The 15,508-nt window shown below is 38.1% G+C and overlaps 1 protein-coding gene across 1 annotated transcript in view; it reads right to left on the minus strand.

Annotated features, from left to right (window-relative positions):
• The window catches only part of LOC122808722 (ephrin type-B receptor 5-like), a 1,437,003-nt gene that overhangs the window by 34,411 nt on the left and 1,387,084 nt on the right, over positions 1 to 15,508 (minus strand). The window contains exons 8-11 of the mRNA XM_044079715.1: positions 11,737 to 11,851; positions 8,624 to 8,679; positions 6,580 to 6,699; positions 1,215 to 1,462 (exon numbers count right to left, since the gene is read on the minus strand). Of these exons, the coding sequence (XP_043935650.1) occupies positions 1,215 to 1,462; positions 6,580 to 6,699; positions 8,624 to 8,679; positions 11,737 to 11,851 (539 nt within the window). The remainder of the gene's footprint in view (positions 1 to 1,214; positions 1,463 to 6,579; positions 6,700 to 8,623; positions 8,680 to 11,736; positions 11,852 to 15,508) is intronic.

Consider the following 15,508-nt stretch of genomic DNA (forward strand, 5'->3'; position numbering starts at 1 on the left):
TGTGTTAGACCTTCCTGAAGGGTGCTCTCATCTTGGGGGCAATTCAATGACTGCTCCCAGTTTGAAATCATCTGTGAACTTGGTGAGTCAGAGGCCTTTGACATCTGAGAAGTAGATGCCAAAGAGGAGTGGACCTAGCACTGAGCCCTGGGGGATTCTACCAGTGGCCAGCCTCTTTGTGGATGTGGCTTCACTAATTCTAACCTTCTTGGTATTATCAGTGAGCCAGGGGTTTATATCTAGTTCCGTACGTTTGTTGACAATGCCAGAGTGGGATATTGCACCAAATGCTTTAGCTAGATCTAGGTAAGCAGTATGCAATGGTTTCCCCTCAACTACTGCCTTAGTGACCTTTTCAAAGAAGTCCACCAGAGTCAGTAAGCATGACCTTCCTTTGACAAAGCCAAACTGGATGAATCCAGTGTCTGGAGGCTCCCTATGTACTTGTTGATAATTTGCAAATAAGGCTAGACAGACTAATGGTTCTGTAGTTTCCAGGACCTGTTGAAGGTTCTCCCTTATGAAGGGGGATTACCATTACCCTCCATTCATGTGGCACAAAGCCTGTTTTAAGACTACAGTTAAATAATGACTCCAGGAGTCCCTGATAAGTTGTATTTTGGACCATTCGGTAGGCATCCTGGGATGTTATTGGGGCCCACTAACTGCTTCTTCATCCTTAACAATAGAACAACATATACAAGCTAAAAAATAAAAGCTTCCAGGATCAAAATCATGATATCTAAATAAATGCAGGCTCTTCATCTACTTTCTGATCCTAATACACATATCAAGTGGCCTAACATCACATTGTCACTCCAGGACACTGGCAAAAGTCCAATCTGCAATGGTCATATACTCACAATAAAGAAAATGATTTTCTTCTAAAATACAGGGGACAGGTTGTCATAAATTAACAGCTTCTTTGCATCCTGCTCTACTGTCGACTCATTTCCACTTCTCTAGTACCATTTTTTTTAACTGTAGGTCTTAGACTTATCAGTGAACAAGGTGATGATTTTATTTCCCTAGTGCCAGTGTGACATTTGACATAAAGGATGTTGAACAAAACTTTTTGTCCCTGTACACAGCTTTACAGAACCCCATGGGCCACTGCTTGTTACATGATAATCTGCTGTTTCACTCTCTGCCAACATTCAATTTCCTTCCAAACACATATGTATTGATTAGAGATCTCAAAACAAATCAATTACCCTAAGAAATGAATCCAGTGAGCCATTCTCCATGAACTCCGTAACAATCATCACTGGACGACTCTTGGTTACAACCCCTTCCAAATGAATTACATTGGGATGGTCAAACTGACCCATGATACTGGCCTCACTCAAGAAATCCCTCCTTTGTATGTCTGTGTAACCTGACTTGAGAGTTTTGATGGCGACTGTAAATTCACGTTTGTTAGGTAGCTTTAGGCGACCACGACACACCTCACCAAACTCTCCTGCAAGAAGAAAGAGAAGGTGTTTAGTAATGCAGCTATTAACTTGCAGTTCTGTAAGCTAAATAAAAAGGCAGGCAACCTTACATGATGTTGATTTATGTTTAAATAATATACTATAAATTGCTATGTATTTCTATATTTTATTTAAATATAAACATACATACATTTCATTGTAGATTTAATGATTAAACAATCTTTGGCATTAATTATATAGTTATAGGCACATATTAGATGTTAACAATTGCCAATATCATAAAATTAGCAAACATGCTTCTCAGCTTCTTTGCTCAAGAATTATGGATGAAGTCAAAGTAATGGGAGATGAGGGTAAAGGCCCAAAATTGGGGACAATTTTTAAATATTATTGTAATTCATTTTAAAAACAAGTTAACACAACAACAACGTTTGTAACAACAGGTATTTTCTGAACAATATGAATGCTGAACCTCTAATATCTGGCATTATTGACTGATTGTAAAATCCTCAGCGATTTACCAGAAAATCAAAAATTTTGCAAGGGGCAGGTCAAAATATGAAGCAAAATCAGGGGCATTCCTCACAATTCTGGGCAGTTTAGAGTTATGTTAGCAAATGAAACATTAAAAGGAAGCCTGCATATCATCTAATTCGTATTTATCTGTATATTCTTTAATTCGTATTTGCAATCATGCAAGAAAAAGGAACATAATTCAAACTCCTATCAATATATATCTAAAAGAGGGAGCTTTATAATTTTGTGAAGACCCCTTCTGTAATTCTTAGGTTATCGCACCTGACAGTAGAGAACTGTATGCTATTCAACAGCACATAGCAACCTTGGAGGTAAATTTACTTATAATTGTGTGGGGTATCTTCCTGCAGAGAGGGTAAAAATAAAAAGAAATGTTATTTTGTGAATTTAATGAAGTGCATTTTTACAGACTCCACTTCACAAAACTGGGTTTTCACAGAGTTGATCTTTGTAAAACTACCCTGTATCCACTGAAAGAGTAGCAGTGATCTTAATCTTAGTTCAATATGCATGCTTAAAATAAGCATGTGCATAATCTACTTAGGATTTTTAATGTTTCTTTATTGGTAGGTTATATTTCATGATCATAAACTGCATACGTTTAATGTTTTAAATTGCATACATCATTCATTTATTGACTGGACGGTATCTTGTATCTAACTTTGGAACTTACTTTTTCAGAAAGATCCATTTGGAAAAAAAAAGACATTATACAAGATAATTAATACACTCAGGAATAAAGCTAACAATAACCTTGTGCAGAGATCATATAAAAAAAAATAATAATTAGTGTCATATGAGGAAAGCAGAAAAAGTTAACCATTCTGAGCAAAAGGAAGCAGGAACAAAAGCAGGCATCCACAGTGTTAGCTGTTCCCATTTCAGATAAGACTGCTTCATTCTAGATTATGTTCTATTCCTCAAAACAAGACTTTTTAATGGCTAACAGTGGAGAAAGCACAGTGTTTCAAAACTTAATATTGCTGCCTCACCGCTTCTGATTATCACACATTCAGTTTACAGCTGGAGTACCTTCTGTGCGGAGTCTGCAATTACTTCCTAACATTTGTGTTGGTTTTCACTGGGTGCTCCAGTTTCAGCCCACATCCCAAAGACATGGGAGTAATTGACTTGCTGAGTCTCTAAATTGCTCAAAGGTATGTGTGTGTGTGTGTGTGTGTGTGTGTGTGTGTGTGTGTGTGTGTGTATGTGTGTGTGCGCGTGTGCGTGTGTGCGTGTGTGTGTGTGTGTGTGTGTGTGTGTGTGTGTGTGTGTTAGATTTTTGTTGTGCACATTTTCTCAGATTTTTCTACATTAATACAGCACCATCTTATCCACACTTTTATTTTTTATATATAATCTGTTATATTAATAACAGATAGAGGATTAAAGTAATTAGATTTTTTGGATCTGACAAAAACAAAGAAGTCACAGATTAAATGACAGTTAAGGAAAACATCTGAAGAAATAAAGATTTAGACTGAGCTGTTAATATATATGTGCATATGTGTATGTATACATGTTGATGTGACTCCCTGACCCATGTGCAAAAACGGGAAAAATAGGTTATTTATATATTCATATCTACATCATCTGACAACGATCCGTTTCTATCTGAGTGCTTTTTAAGTTGGTATTTTACTACTTCTTCTTTTCTATAATCAGAATATGCCTTAATGGTCCACTTTTTCCCACTTTGATGCTGTAACTGCAATCCTATGGATTTGTGTTATTGAGTTTATGTTGAACTTTCATTATTATTTTTTTCTGAACCCTTTATTAATGCCATATTTCCTCCTTTTCCTCTGCCTTTGCTTCCTTCTCCCATTTTCACCACTCAGTCACCTCTTTCTTATTCCTTTGCTGTCTCTTTTTTCACCATCTAACATACCCTACCCTTTCTTACTCCATGTCTATTTATTTGCTCCCACTTCGTCACTGTATATTCCACTCTGCTCTTACATGTTTTTCTTCACTTAGTATAGTTTTGATGCTTGACTGCTCCTCTCCACTGCCACTTTACAACACCAGTGGTCCTGAATTTAATATGACATCTCTGCTGCCAGTCCATTCATAATGGGGAAATTGGTGACAACACACCCACAAAGCAACAGGGAGATTTGAGAGAGAGCACACTCAGAGGGACATGGTGACAACACACTCACAATGGGGAGATTTGTAACAGCATGCTGACTGGGGAGATTGATGACAGCACAGTCACAATGGGAGGATTGATGACAGCAAACTCACAAAAGGACAGGGTGACAGCCCACTCACAATGAGGAGATTGGTGGCAACACACTTAGGAGAGGTGACAACACATTCTCAATGAGGGAGATTTGTGTCAGCACATTCACAAAGGGGGAGACAACACACTAAGAATAACGGATATTGGTGACATCACAATCACAAGGGGGCAGGGTGACAGCACACTCACAATAAGGGAGATTGGTGACATCATACAAAGGAACAAGGTGACAATATGCTTACAATGGGGAGATCGGTGACAACATCCTCAGAAAAAGAGACTGGTGACAGCACATTCATAAAGGGACAGGGAGACAACACACTCACAATGGGTAGATTTGTAACAACATGTTGATAATGGGGAGTTTGATGACAGCACAGACACAATGGGAGTATTGATGACAGCAAGCTCACAAAGGGACAGGGTGACAGCCCACACACAATGGGGAGATTGGTGACAACAGACTTACAAAGGGAGTAGGTAACAACACACTCTCAGTGAGGGAGATATGTGTCAGCACATTCAGAAAAGGGGAGGGTGACAACACCGTAAGAATAACGGAGATTGGTGACATCACAATCACAAGGGGACAGGGTGACAGCACACTCACAATAAGGGAGATTGATGACATCATACTCACAAAGGCACAGGGTGACAATACACTCACAATGGGGAGATTGGTGACAGGTAAATGCATGGGAGGCACAGATAGTAGGTGCCCTGTGCTCATATGCTGATGCCATTGCACAGTCATGAAAGGGGAATGCAAACTTAAAGGAAAATTTCATCTTCTATTTTCAGAGGAATACATTTTAAAAGAAAAAAAACTGGTGGGTATGGAAGACAGTACATAGAAAAAAACTGATGAATCACTGAGGAGCCTGAGAAAGTCAAAGAAATAGATTTTGCATTGTATATTCAGGATAGATTAGAGAGTTGGAGTGGGTTACATACTATTCAGATTAAACTGGAGCATACTCACAGACTGTGTATGCTAACTCTGTCTGAGTATGTGAACAGCCAAGGAACATATTGATAAGATTTGAAATATATAAACTGAAAGAACAAATTTCATCCCTGTTATTAAGACGTGAAAAATGTATAAAGTGGGAGATTAGAGTCTTTTTTGATCACATTTTGCATCAAAAGACAAATGGAACAGTTTGTGCAAGTCATGAGGGAGTGTACAGCTCAGGAAGTAGCTTTATTTGTTCATTCAGGCTGAGTTTGAGTGTTTTCTTCAACTGGATTCAAATCATTTACAGAATCACTAAAACTACTCTGAGCCATAAGGTAGTAGGATCTCAATGGGGAAGAGGTTGTGGAAAGAAATGAGAAGCTCTGAGGTCTGAACTGGCTCGAACGAATACGGGACATGGCATGGAATAAACTGAAACTATCAAGGAGCAGTACAATGAGAAGGATTAGGAATTGTAGTCTGTATGTGGCACCCGTGGTGGTGGTGCTGCAGTAGCGTTGTCACCTCACAGTAAGATGCTGTCCGGTTCGATTCTCCGCTAGAGCGTCTTCTGCGTGGAGACATGCGTGAATGGGCGTACCTTCATTGAAGGTTATGCATCAGGCCTGGCAAGCTGGTACGTAAAAATCAACTGCCAATCATTAGCGGACCGGAGTTCCACTGTGGCGACCCCTAACCGGGAAAAGCCGAAAGACACAAATGTGGCATAAGCAAAAAGAAGTGAGGAGTTTGTGCAAGAATGCTCGGTAAATAAGATGAAAACAAGCTGCCATAGCATTAATTTGATATTTGTTATCTTTTGATAAGATTTGGAGATAAATGAAAACACTATTATATTATTTGTTGATAATTAATAATGCTTGCTTTCTTAATAAAAAGCAGATTTGTCTGATTAGAGGGGAGTACATTTATTCTTGCTGAGACACACAGATGGGCAAGGGAATTTGGCTGTTACCTATGTGGTAGGTTGTATAAAGGCTGAATTTATGTTAAAGGTTGAAGGAGTGTAAGTAGCTTTTTAAATTACAATAAAATACCAGGTTAAAGACTTACTATATTAGAATTTTAAGCCTCAAAAGTCTCTACTGAAGGGAGTAACTGGGATGGTCATGAAGATAGTGTAACGCACACTAACAGGAGTTGTCCACGAATACCTACACAATGAAAGTCTGTAAAGCTAAGTATATCTGTGTGTGTGTGTGTGTGTGTGTGTGTGTGTGTGTGTGTGTGTGTGTGTGTGTGTGTGTGTGTGTGTGTGTGTGTGTGTGTGTGTGTGCACACAAATGGCAAAGTGGTCCCACCCCAACCTGATATGTTCCATGAGTTAGTAGATGGGGAGACAAAGTCAAGACAGAGAAGTATGAATGAAACGGTGTTACCTGCACCGATGACTTCTTCTATATTTACACAAGACACATCAATTTCCTTAGCAAACTCACGAATGGCCTCATTGGGGTCTTCATACGTTGAAGGATCGATATAATATTTTACACCCATTCCTGTGGGAAGTAGAGAGAAAATGTTAAAAGACTTCAGTTTCTTTCAGCACAAAGTATCTTTTTCTAAGAAACGTAAATCTAGGTGATACAATTTTGTGTGTTTCCAGTGTTCAAAACAACCACCACCACCATGCACCACAATGTCTTTAAATATACCTAATGAGAAATGCAAATTTCCTTTCAGAAGAATGCAATGCTTTTTAGAGAAACTCTGCTACTTTGACAGAAACCTGGTGGTGTAACATACAAGGAGCAAAACACATCAGGCTTTATTGACACTACTTTGTGTAAATATGCCATCGCTTGCATTCAGGTCAATGTCAGCTGGCATTCACATCCCTGAGGCCTTAGCATATACCCTGACACAGTAACTTCCATAGCTGCTAATATTAAAAACAATAAATTATTATACCTGGCCAGGAGGAAATGCTATAGTTACATTCTAAGGGATAGATAGAAATATGCACAGTGTGAAATCACTGAAGAAAAAAGGCAGCGCAGAATCCACAGGGCTGGCGACACGTAATCAGTTCTGCATCACATAGCATGGCTTTTTATTTATCTGCGACATTAACTACCTGTTTAGGATTCAAGATGTACATCTGAAAACTAACTTCAGTACATCTTGCTGATATCATTCTTATTTATGTAGGGGATGATTCACAGGATGAGAGTCGTACATTCAAATGAAACGAATGTCTCAAGAGAACGAAACTAGTGAAACAGTGATCATATTGTACGCACCACAAAGATAACAGTCAATAGGCTGTGTGACCTGTCTTCTGTAAGTCTTCCCTTTTGTCCAGAAGTAAAGCCATGATGCAGCAGTACTAATAACGTGTCATGCAGGCAGCAAAGACATGGTGCCCAATAAACCCCCCTCCCCCACTGAATAGTTGTACTTGAGGATGCTGTAAAGGGATATGCAAAGTGCAACAGAAACACCAGAGGTCTCATGTATCAGTTAGGATGTATCTATGCATGTACAAGTTTAATACCATTAGGGTCAGCTCTGTTAGGAATATGCATAAGTTCCAAGCAGCACTAATGCTTGCCAGAATCATGGTCTGCACTAATCACCTACATCACTCTAGCACCAGAAGGTATCTTTTTTATCCCTCAAGACCTAACACGATGGCTTCTCTACTTCACCTTCACCCAACTGGCTCATTCATTCTGCCGGCATGGATATAGGGTATTACTGGGATAAGCAAGAGGTCTGTAACCCATTTGTTCTTAACTAGGAATCCCGATTAACCTTCTGTACCTTAGTAAGAGTCTTATGGCATGATGTGGCCCAGCTTTCTTGTTTGCAATTGTGGGTGGCCTACACTCTCCCCTTGAGAGCACCCCTTCCCCTCTTTAACACTCCACTGAGTCTGCAATCTTTGCATCTTGAGGGGAAGAGTGCCTCTGTATGCCAGCTTCCACTTGTCTAAACTATGGCAGCACTGGGCTTGACTGGATTGGACTTCTACTAAGTGAACACCTAGTGTTCACTCTAGGTGTCACCCATGAGGTGAACCACAGCCACCACCCTTCCCCAGCAGGGGTCAGCTAGCAGCAGCAGTTCATTCCCATCCTCCCCTCCAGCTCTTACTGGCACCTGAGCCATTAATCGAACTTGGGTTGCCTACAGGATAGTCAGGGCTTCCTCCTTCTATGCTATGGAGCCAGCTGACACCAGACATTGTCTTCTCATTGGGTTTACTCCTGGATTTTGCTAGAGCTATACTTTTAAGACATTTACGGATGTGCATGTATAAACACTGACCTGCTCCTTCCCTGAATCACAGTTAACACTCTACTCCAGCTTTAAAGCCATTTCTTGGTTAGAATTCCTGTAGCCACTTAAATGTAAACTCTTCTTCTGTAGGAAAGACTAACAAGGTAGTTGAGGTGAATCTTTAATAATTCATCTTACCTCGGCTGGCAATGTAACGCTGCAGTCTGTCAGTGTAGGGTGTCTCCCGCCTCCGGCTATAAAAGAGAATTCAAAGAAGAGGATATAAGGGTACAAATATGATAGCCTGTTTCAATGCAACAGCAAAAAAAAAAATACTTTGTATGTTCATTAGCCAAGTTCAGTTCTGCAGTGTCTGTAACAGCTGCATTTCTTTGCTATAGATGGTGGTGTGGGACTTGTATGGCTGTCACCTGACAGAGTATATCCTATGGAAAGTAGCTTTCGTATTAATTTCTAATACTAACAGCCCCCAAACCCTCATGGGTAGGTTTTATTTTTTCAATCAAAAAAAAAAAAAAATTCAGCTTTATTTATCTTTTTCAACCAGGTAGTCATAATAGTACAGTATAACTGATTTTCTGTTCATGTTCCTATCAAAAGCTATGATTTGCAACACAAAACTCGATATAACGTTTCTACCTACTTCCATTATAATACTTTACTTTTGCAAATACCAGCATTAACTTGCATTGATACAGCTACTCCTCCTTATCATGTACTAAAACTTCTCATACAAAGTAATATTAATTAACGCCACCTTCTTTCACTGAAACTCAGTATTGTATCCAACGAATAAATGTACTAAGTACACTTCTCCAGAGATGATACCTCTGACCGCCAGGTTAGTTCTCATGGCATCAAGCTCCCCATTCACAGCCTATGGATGATCATGGCCTGGCCAGTTATTTTAACACAGTGCTTCAATCTGTCACTGCTTCCCCATCTACCCTGTCAGTTATCTTAACACACAGCCGAGATTGTTCAATGCTTCCAAATCTACCCTGTCAGTTATCTTAACACACAGCCGAGATCGTTCAATGCTTCCACATCTACCCTGTCAGTTATCTTTATTCAGCGCTGCCCCATCTACCCTGTTCATCCTACTAATCTATTATAAAATTTCAATCAAATAAATTGAACAACCTTAAGGACAGTGGCCATCAATGAGAAAAGTATTATCCTGACTAACAACCCCCTACAAAGCCTTAGTTACCTGCTTTCTAACATGCCCCACATATACTTGGGGTCAAAATGATTTGGGGTCACACCTCTCAACTGTCCAAATTTTTGTAGAATGTCCAGATTTTTCTCTCACATTTTGGTATGTTCCTCATAAAATGTGGGTTTTCCTGGTAAATTGCTAAGATCTGAAGACAGTAAATAATATACATTTGAGTTTCAGACCTCATAGCCTTAAAATATTCATGCTAACCGAAATCCTGTTATTCTACTGACTTTCTAAGTTAATAAGAGCAACATTTAAAATCTGTTCTTATTTTTTTTTTTGGTGGTTATATTTTATAAAATGTGGGTTTTCCTGGTAAATTGCTAAGGTCTGAAGACAGTAAATAATATACATTTGAGTTTCAGACCTCATAGCCTTAAAATATTCATGCTAACAGAAATCCTGTTATTCTACTGATTTTCTAAGTTAATAAGAGCAACATTTAAAATCTGTTCCTATTTTTGGGCTTTTGTCATCCCATTATTTAAGTCTTTGTCAAGATTTCTTACTCTAACAGCTTGACAGCTATGTTTGAGGTGCACTACTAGGCTTGTAAGAGACATTGTGGTTGTTAGCCTAGTATCAACCAGGGAACCTCAATGATGTAAAAGCAAAAACGTTGTTATAAACAATACCCCCTTTCCTCAGACTGTTAATCCCTGGGAAGTCAGTGTGTTATATACAGTAAGTATCCCTATCAATGTTGCACTTTTAAATAGAAAAAAATCTCATATAATATCAGACACAACTAGTGTAAGAGACCCCATCCTTCTATTATGTACCAGGCTACAGTTCAATAATTTACTTTAAGACTTAGTTTAATAATTACTTCATCTTACTCAGAGATCATATTTTCTTCAGGCGCAAGACATACAAAACACCTTCATTAATATTTCACACATTCAGCATGTTCTATTAACGTGCTTCATCCAGCTAGTAGCACCGTCCACTATTACATCAGGGGCCTCTCTCACCCCACAGTCAGCATGCAGGGGCCTCTCTCACCCCACAGTCAGCGTGCAGGGGCCCTTCTCACCCCACAGTCATCTCACAACTAACCATGAAGAGTGCATTACTCCCCAGCTTTGACAAATGCCAAGTACCAGTAAGGCGGGCCCCCATTGTTCATTAAAAATAAAACCATACCCATGTGATCAAATGCTAACAATGAATATTTTCAATAAATTCTCTATGTATGTACTGCAATCTTCATCAATATTCATGATACAACTTGTATGCCATGCCATTGGCTACATAACCCCCCCAAAGTAAATGAATCCTCAGAAAGAGGCACTTTATTACCCATTGCCCTGACTGACTTGCTTAGAATCCCCTAATTTGAATATCATGGATGAGTCCTTGATTACCAGTTAGAGCATAAATATTAACATGCAACTCAGTGATGTTTTTTCCATGAACCCTTTTGTTTATAAAAATAATAATTCATAGGCCATTCATTTCAAATAAGCTAACATTCATTTACAACCAATCAAGTATCTCCAAGCTGGGTGAAATAGTTATTAATTCGTTTATGTTTCAATAAAGTACTTCTGCTATTGGTTTTCAGAATTTTTTTTTTTCATTTATTCTATCTATTATTCTTATTTTGGATTTAAGATTTGGATATAAAAATATTAGAAGAATCCTTGCAAGCAATTATTTTCCAGAAGATAAAACTGTTGTAGTGGTGGCATGTATCTTACCTTTACAATGTATTTAGTAGTTGCCAAAAGTAGATAATTAGTTATTGAAATTTTTTTAGATCTTTCCATCAGTTTAATTCAGCAGCATTTACTAATGTCTCTGAATGATAGTGAAATATTTACTGCTATGGCATGCTTAGGTGAGTTTTGCTTTAGTGACAGACTGTTTGTCAAAAACAGTCTGTGACTTAAACGCGAATATTAGCTAGACTGAATCTTACTACAACTTCCTTCACATCCATAAATTCCTTATTCATTCTTCACGTACACACCTCAGCTTTCTGAGCAATATGTATGGTACAAATTGTACACATAAGCACATAAAACATGAACTTAGCAAGAAACACTTACATAAAACATACCTTTTAAAGACAATGGCTATGATGATAATAACAGCGAACACTACAAACGCAAGTCCTCCAAGTGCTGAGCCTACAATGAGTGGGAGACGATCTTGTGCTGTTCCAGTTCTCTCACCTGTAAAACAATAAAAGCCATTATAGATAGTTTGCGATGGTCCTGACAACTTGAGGGTATCCATCTGATGCTTATTTGTGTATTTCTAGAATTGAAGGAAACATACCCTTCTTACCTCTGAAATATCCCTGATTTTGACTCAAATTTTAACTTTTTCTCTCTTAATTTCTCCTAAAACTGGTGACATTTCGAGAAAATGAGGGAATTACACTTAATAAACAATGACAATAGTTATGGTTATCAACTTCTTTTACTTCTGAAAATGTATATTAATTCATATTCACTTAATCTATCAATTTCTCAGGTTAATAGCATTAATATTTTAGGTGTCCCTGATTATTTCTGTACTTCTCTCTGATTTGTTGAGGACTATGATGCCCTTATGCTATTAAAACTAAAGGCGAGGCATAAATAGAAAGGGAAAGAATCACAGGTTGAAAATGTTTATATATATAAAATTCATCAGTACACATTTAAGTATGAAATTGCAGAATCCAAATGAAGTAACGGCCATTTGTGAAACAATACGCTACATATTATCTTTCTTTCTTTCTCCCCTTCTGTACTGAGAAACTTACATGTAAAGACAAAAATACATACATAGACACATCCAGACATATAGGCATGTGTGCTTGACTATTTGTAATTATATAATATGTATTTAAGGAGTCCTGCAGTTTGTCAGAATACAATTCACCAATGTGCTGACTTTCAATGGAAAAAAATGCATTACTGGTGCATTATGTTAGTACATCACAGTGTAAGTGATGGAGAAGAGAGGGTTTATTCCTTGCATTTAAGAGTGTTATCTGTCAATCTTTCTGTAGGTCACTCTAAACGAAAGGAATTAACCTTCTATTAGCCTTTACTTACACTGTGAACAATGAGTTTTGCATTATGAGTATAGATTGCATTACAAGTGAGGAGAATGGAATGCTCATTCCTTTCACTCAGACTGTTATTTAGCAGCAGTATGAATGTTCTACTGTGATTCTGTGTCAATGGGGCATACCTCCCAAACATACCAAATTCCTTGGACTTCCCCGATTTTGAGGCTAAAATAATGGGATGCCACGAATTTCCGACTGGCCCCTTCAAATTATGAATTTTTTTCTTTATTTACAATTTTTTTCGATAATGCTGAAGTTGTTGAGCATCGCCAGTGTATCCCGCAAAGTCATCAACATGCAGGGGTGTCCGCGATGACGTCAGCATCATGAGACCATGCCTGGGCTCTGACTGGGTGTAAGAGAGCTTTTAAAAAACAAAAAGTTGTTTATGGTTGTAGGCCCACTCATGACTTGTGACAGCTAATGAAAGAGGACGCTGGTCTGACAAGTTGACATCAGTTCTGATTTGTATGAGTGGAGAACTGAGATTGGTCACAAGCAGCAGTACCACTATTTTCAAATTTTTCGTTCATTTACTGGCATGTTCTGCCTTAGTTTCAGTGAAGACATAAACCCTGAAACAACTAGAAGTCCAGGATTACTGCTCCCTAGTTTTCAGTTCTGAAACAAAGAAGCCTACTCATTAACTAGTTCTGGATTACTGGTACTAGCAAGCATCTGGTGGGCATTGCATCCCCCCCCAATTTTGTAAGGATGGAGGATTCAGGAATGGAGGCAGTGTGGATGCTGGCTCATAGACAATAGACTGCAATGTTTTACCACAGGATCATAAGGTGGTGTGGCCTTCTGTGATGGTGCTTGATTTAGCCCAAGCTTTAAGGGATGGGGTTCTCCTCTGTCAGCTGTTCCACAGTCTGTCACCTGGATCTATTGACCTTAAGGAAATTAATTTATGTCCACAAATGTCCCAGGTAATGATGGGCTGAGGGGGGATGCTAATACTATACAAAGTGTATTTTCTTAATTTACTAAAAGGAAAGTGATTGTGACATTTTTCTTTGTAAACTACATGTTGTCCAAAGCTTATTTATTCTTGTTTTTATACACAGAATATACACCAGAACGCAACTGCATTTAGTTGGGATACTGCACTTCGGTTTCTTTGTTTTACTTTCACATTTACAATGAGTAAAGGGTCACATTGATTAATGATGCTGCCTTATGAGGCTTGGTTCTCATCTCTGGTTTGGATACTGGCTAGCGCTCCTTATGTGCTGGGTATATAGGTGGTATGGGTGGGTGCACTATTGTTCAACAGCTTTGCCGCAAATGTCATTTAGTGTTTGGCTGTCTTAGTTTGCTGCAGGGAAGCAGCTTGTATAGGATCAGTAATTATTAATCTACTTGACTATAGCTTTCAGGTTTATCACTTTATAGTAATGTGGTTTGTGAAAAATGTTTTCCTTAAACTTTCTGTTAACATGGATAGTGGCAGTTACTGAATGGCATGCTTTAAGACAGAGATTTGAACTTAGTCGTATGATCTGACCCAGGTAGCCTGTACCGAACTTCCAATACCTGCTGTTTGACACTTAACATTATGGTTATGTTAGCATCACAGTCACACAGTACAGTTCTACTACTTGCCTTACTCAGTAAGAAATGCATTTAATACCCATGCAGTAGCCACATTGCGTATTATCTGACTCTGACCGGGATAGAGCAGCTGCCTTTTTCAAGAACATACAGACAAACTAAATACACTTGAGAAAGGATACTTGACTAATAAAAACAAGAAAAAGGATGCCACAATCTTCAATCCCCCCACTGCACCCTATTCTGGCTTTGTATGAAACAGTATATGAAACACAGATCAGGGCTTTGGCTAATGAACAGCATAGAGTGAAATATGTTAATAATATTTCTGAAAATGAAAAAATAACCGGGTCCATGTTATGAAGCTAGATAAAGGCGGGGGGGGGGGTAATATTTATGGATGAAATTGATTATATTAATAGGATGAATTCTATTTTGAATACTACTAACTATGAGAAGGTTTCTGTTAATGAATTTAACCAGGCCTATCAATATGTCAAAAGTGTTTTAAGTGACTTGCTCATTGAAAATTCTATTTCACTTGAGATTTATCACTTTTTAATCATGCTAGCACCATTAACTCCAGTTATGTTTGGTATTCCTAAATTACATAAAAATTTAACAAATCCACCATTCCGTCCCATTATTGATGGACAGAAGTCAATAACATATGCTTGTGCAAAATGGGTAGATATTAAGTTCAAACCATTACTAGCTAGTGAATACCAAATCTATAAGGATTCTTGGAATTTTTTAGCAGCTATTAACACTCTTGAATTTTGTGAACATGCTAATTTTCTTACCATAGACATTAAGGATCTGTATACGGTAATACCACAAACTTTAGGGCTTGAATGGGTAAGTGAGTTCACAAGAATTAAAGGCCTGGATGATACGACTATCAATGTACTAGTAACTTTATTAGAATTAGTGTTAAACAATAATTACTTTCACTTTAATAATAACATCTATCTTCAGAAATCAGGCATAGCCATGGGTTCACCTTGCAGAGGTAGTTTTGCCAATGCAGTCATGGCATATTGGGAAAGAAGTTATTTGTTTAAAAATCAGTTGTTTATAGGAAAAAGTTACCTGGTATACGAGATACCAGGATGATATTTTTTTTATTTTCAGGGGTGAATTGGAAGAAGCTCGATATTTTGTAGAAACAATTAAGTCATTTACATCATTTTTAGATTTCACCTTTGAA

The sequence above is a fragment of the Protopterus annectens genome, chromosome 8.part0 (assembly GCF_019279795.1).
Source record: "Protopterus annectens isolate FY-2018-M chromosome 8.part0, PAN1.0, whole genome shotgun sequence".
Classification (NCBI taxonomy): Eukaryota; Metazoa; Chordata; order Ceratodontiformes; family Protopteridae; genus Protopterus; species Protopterus annectens.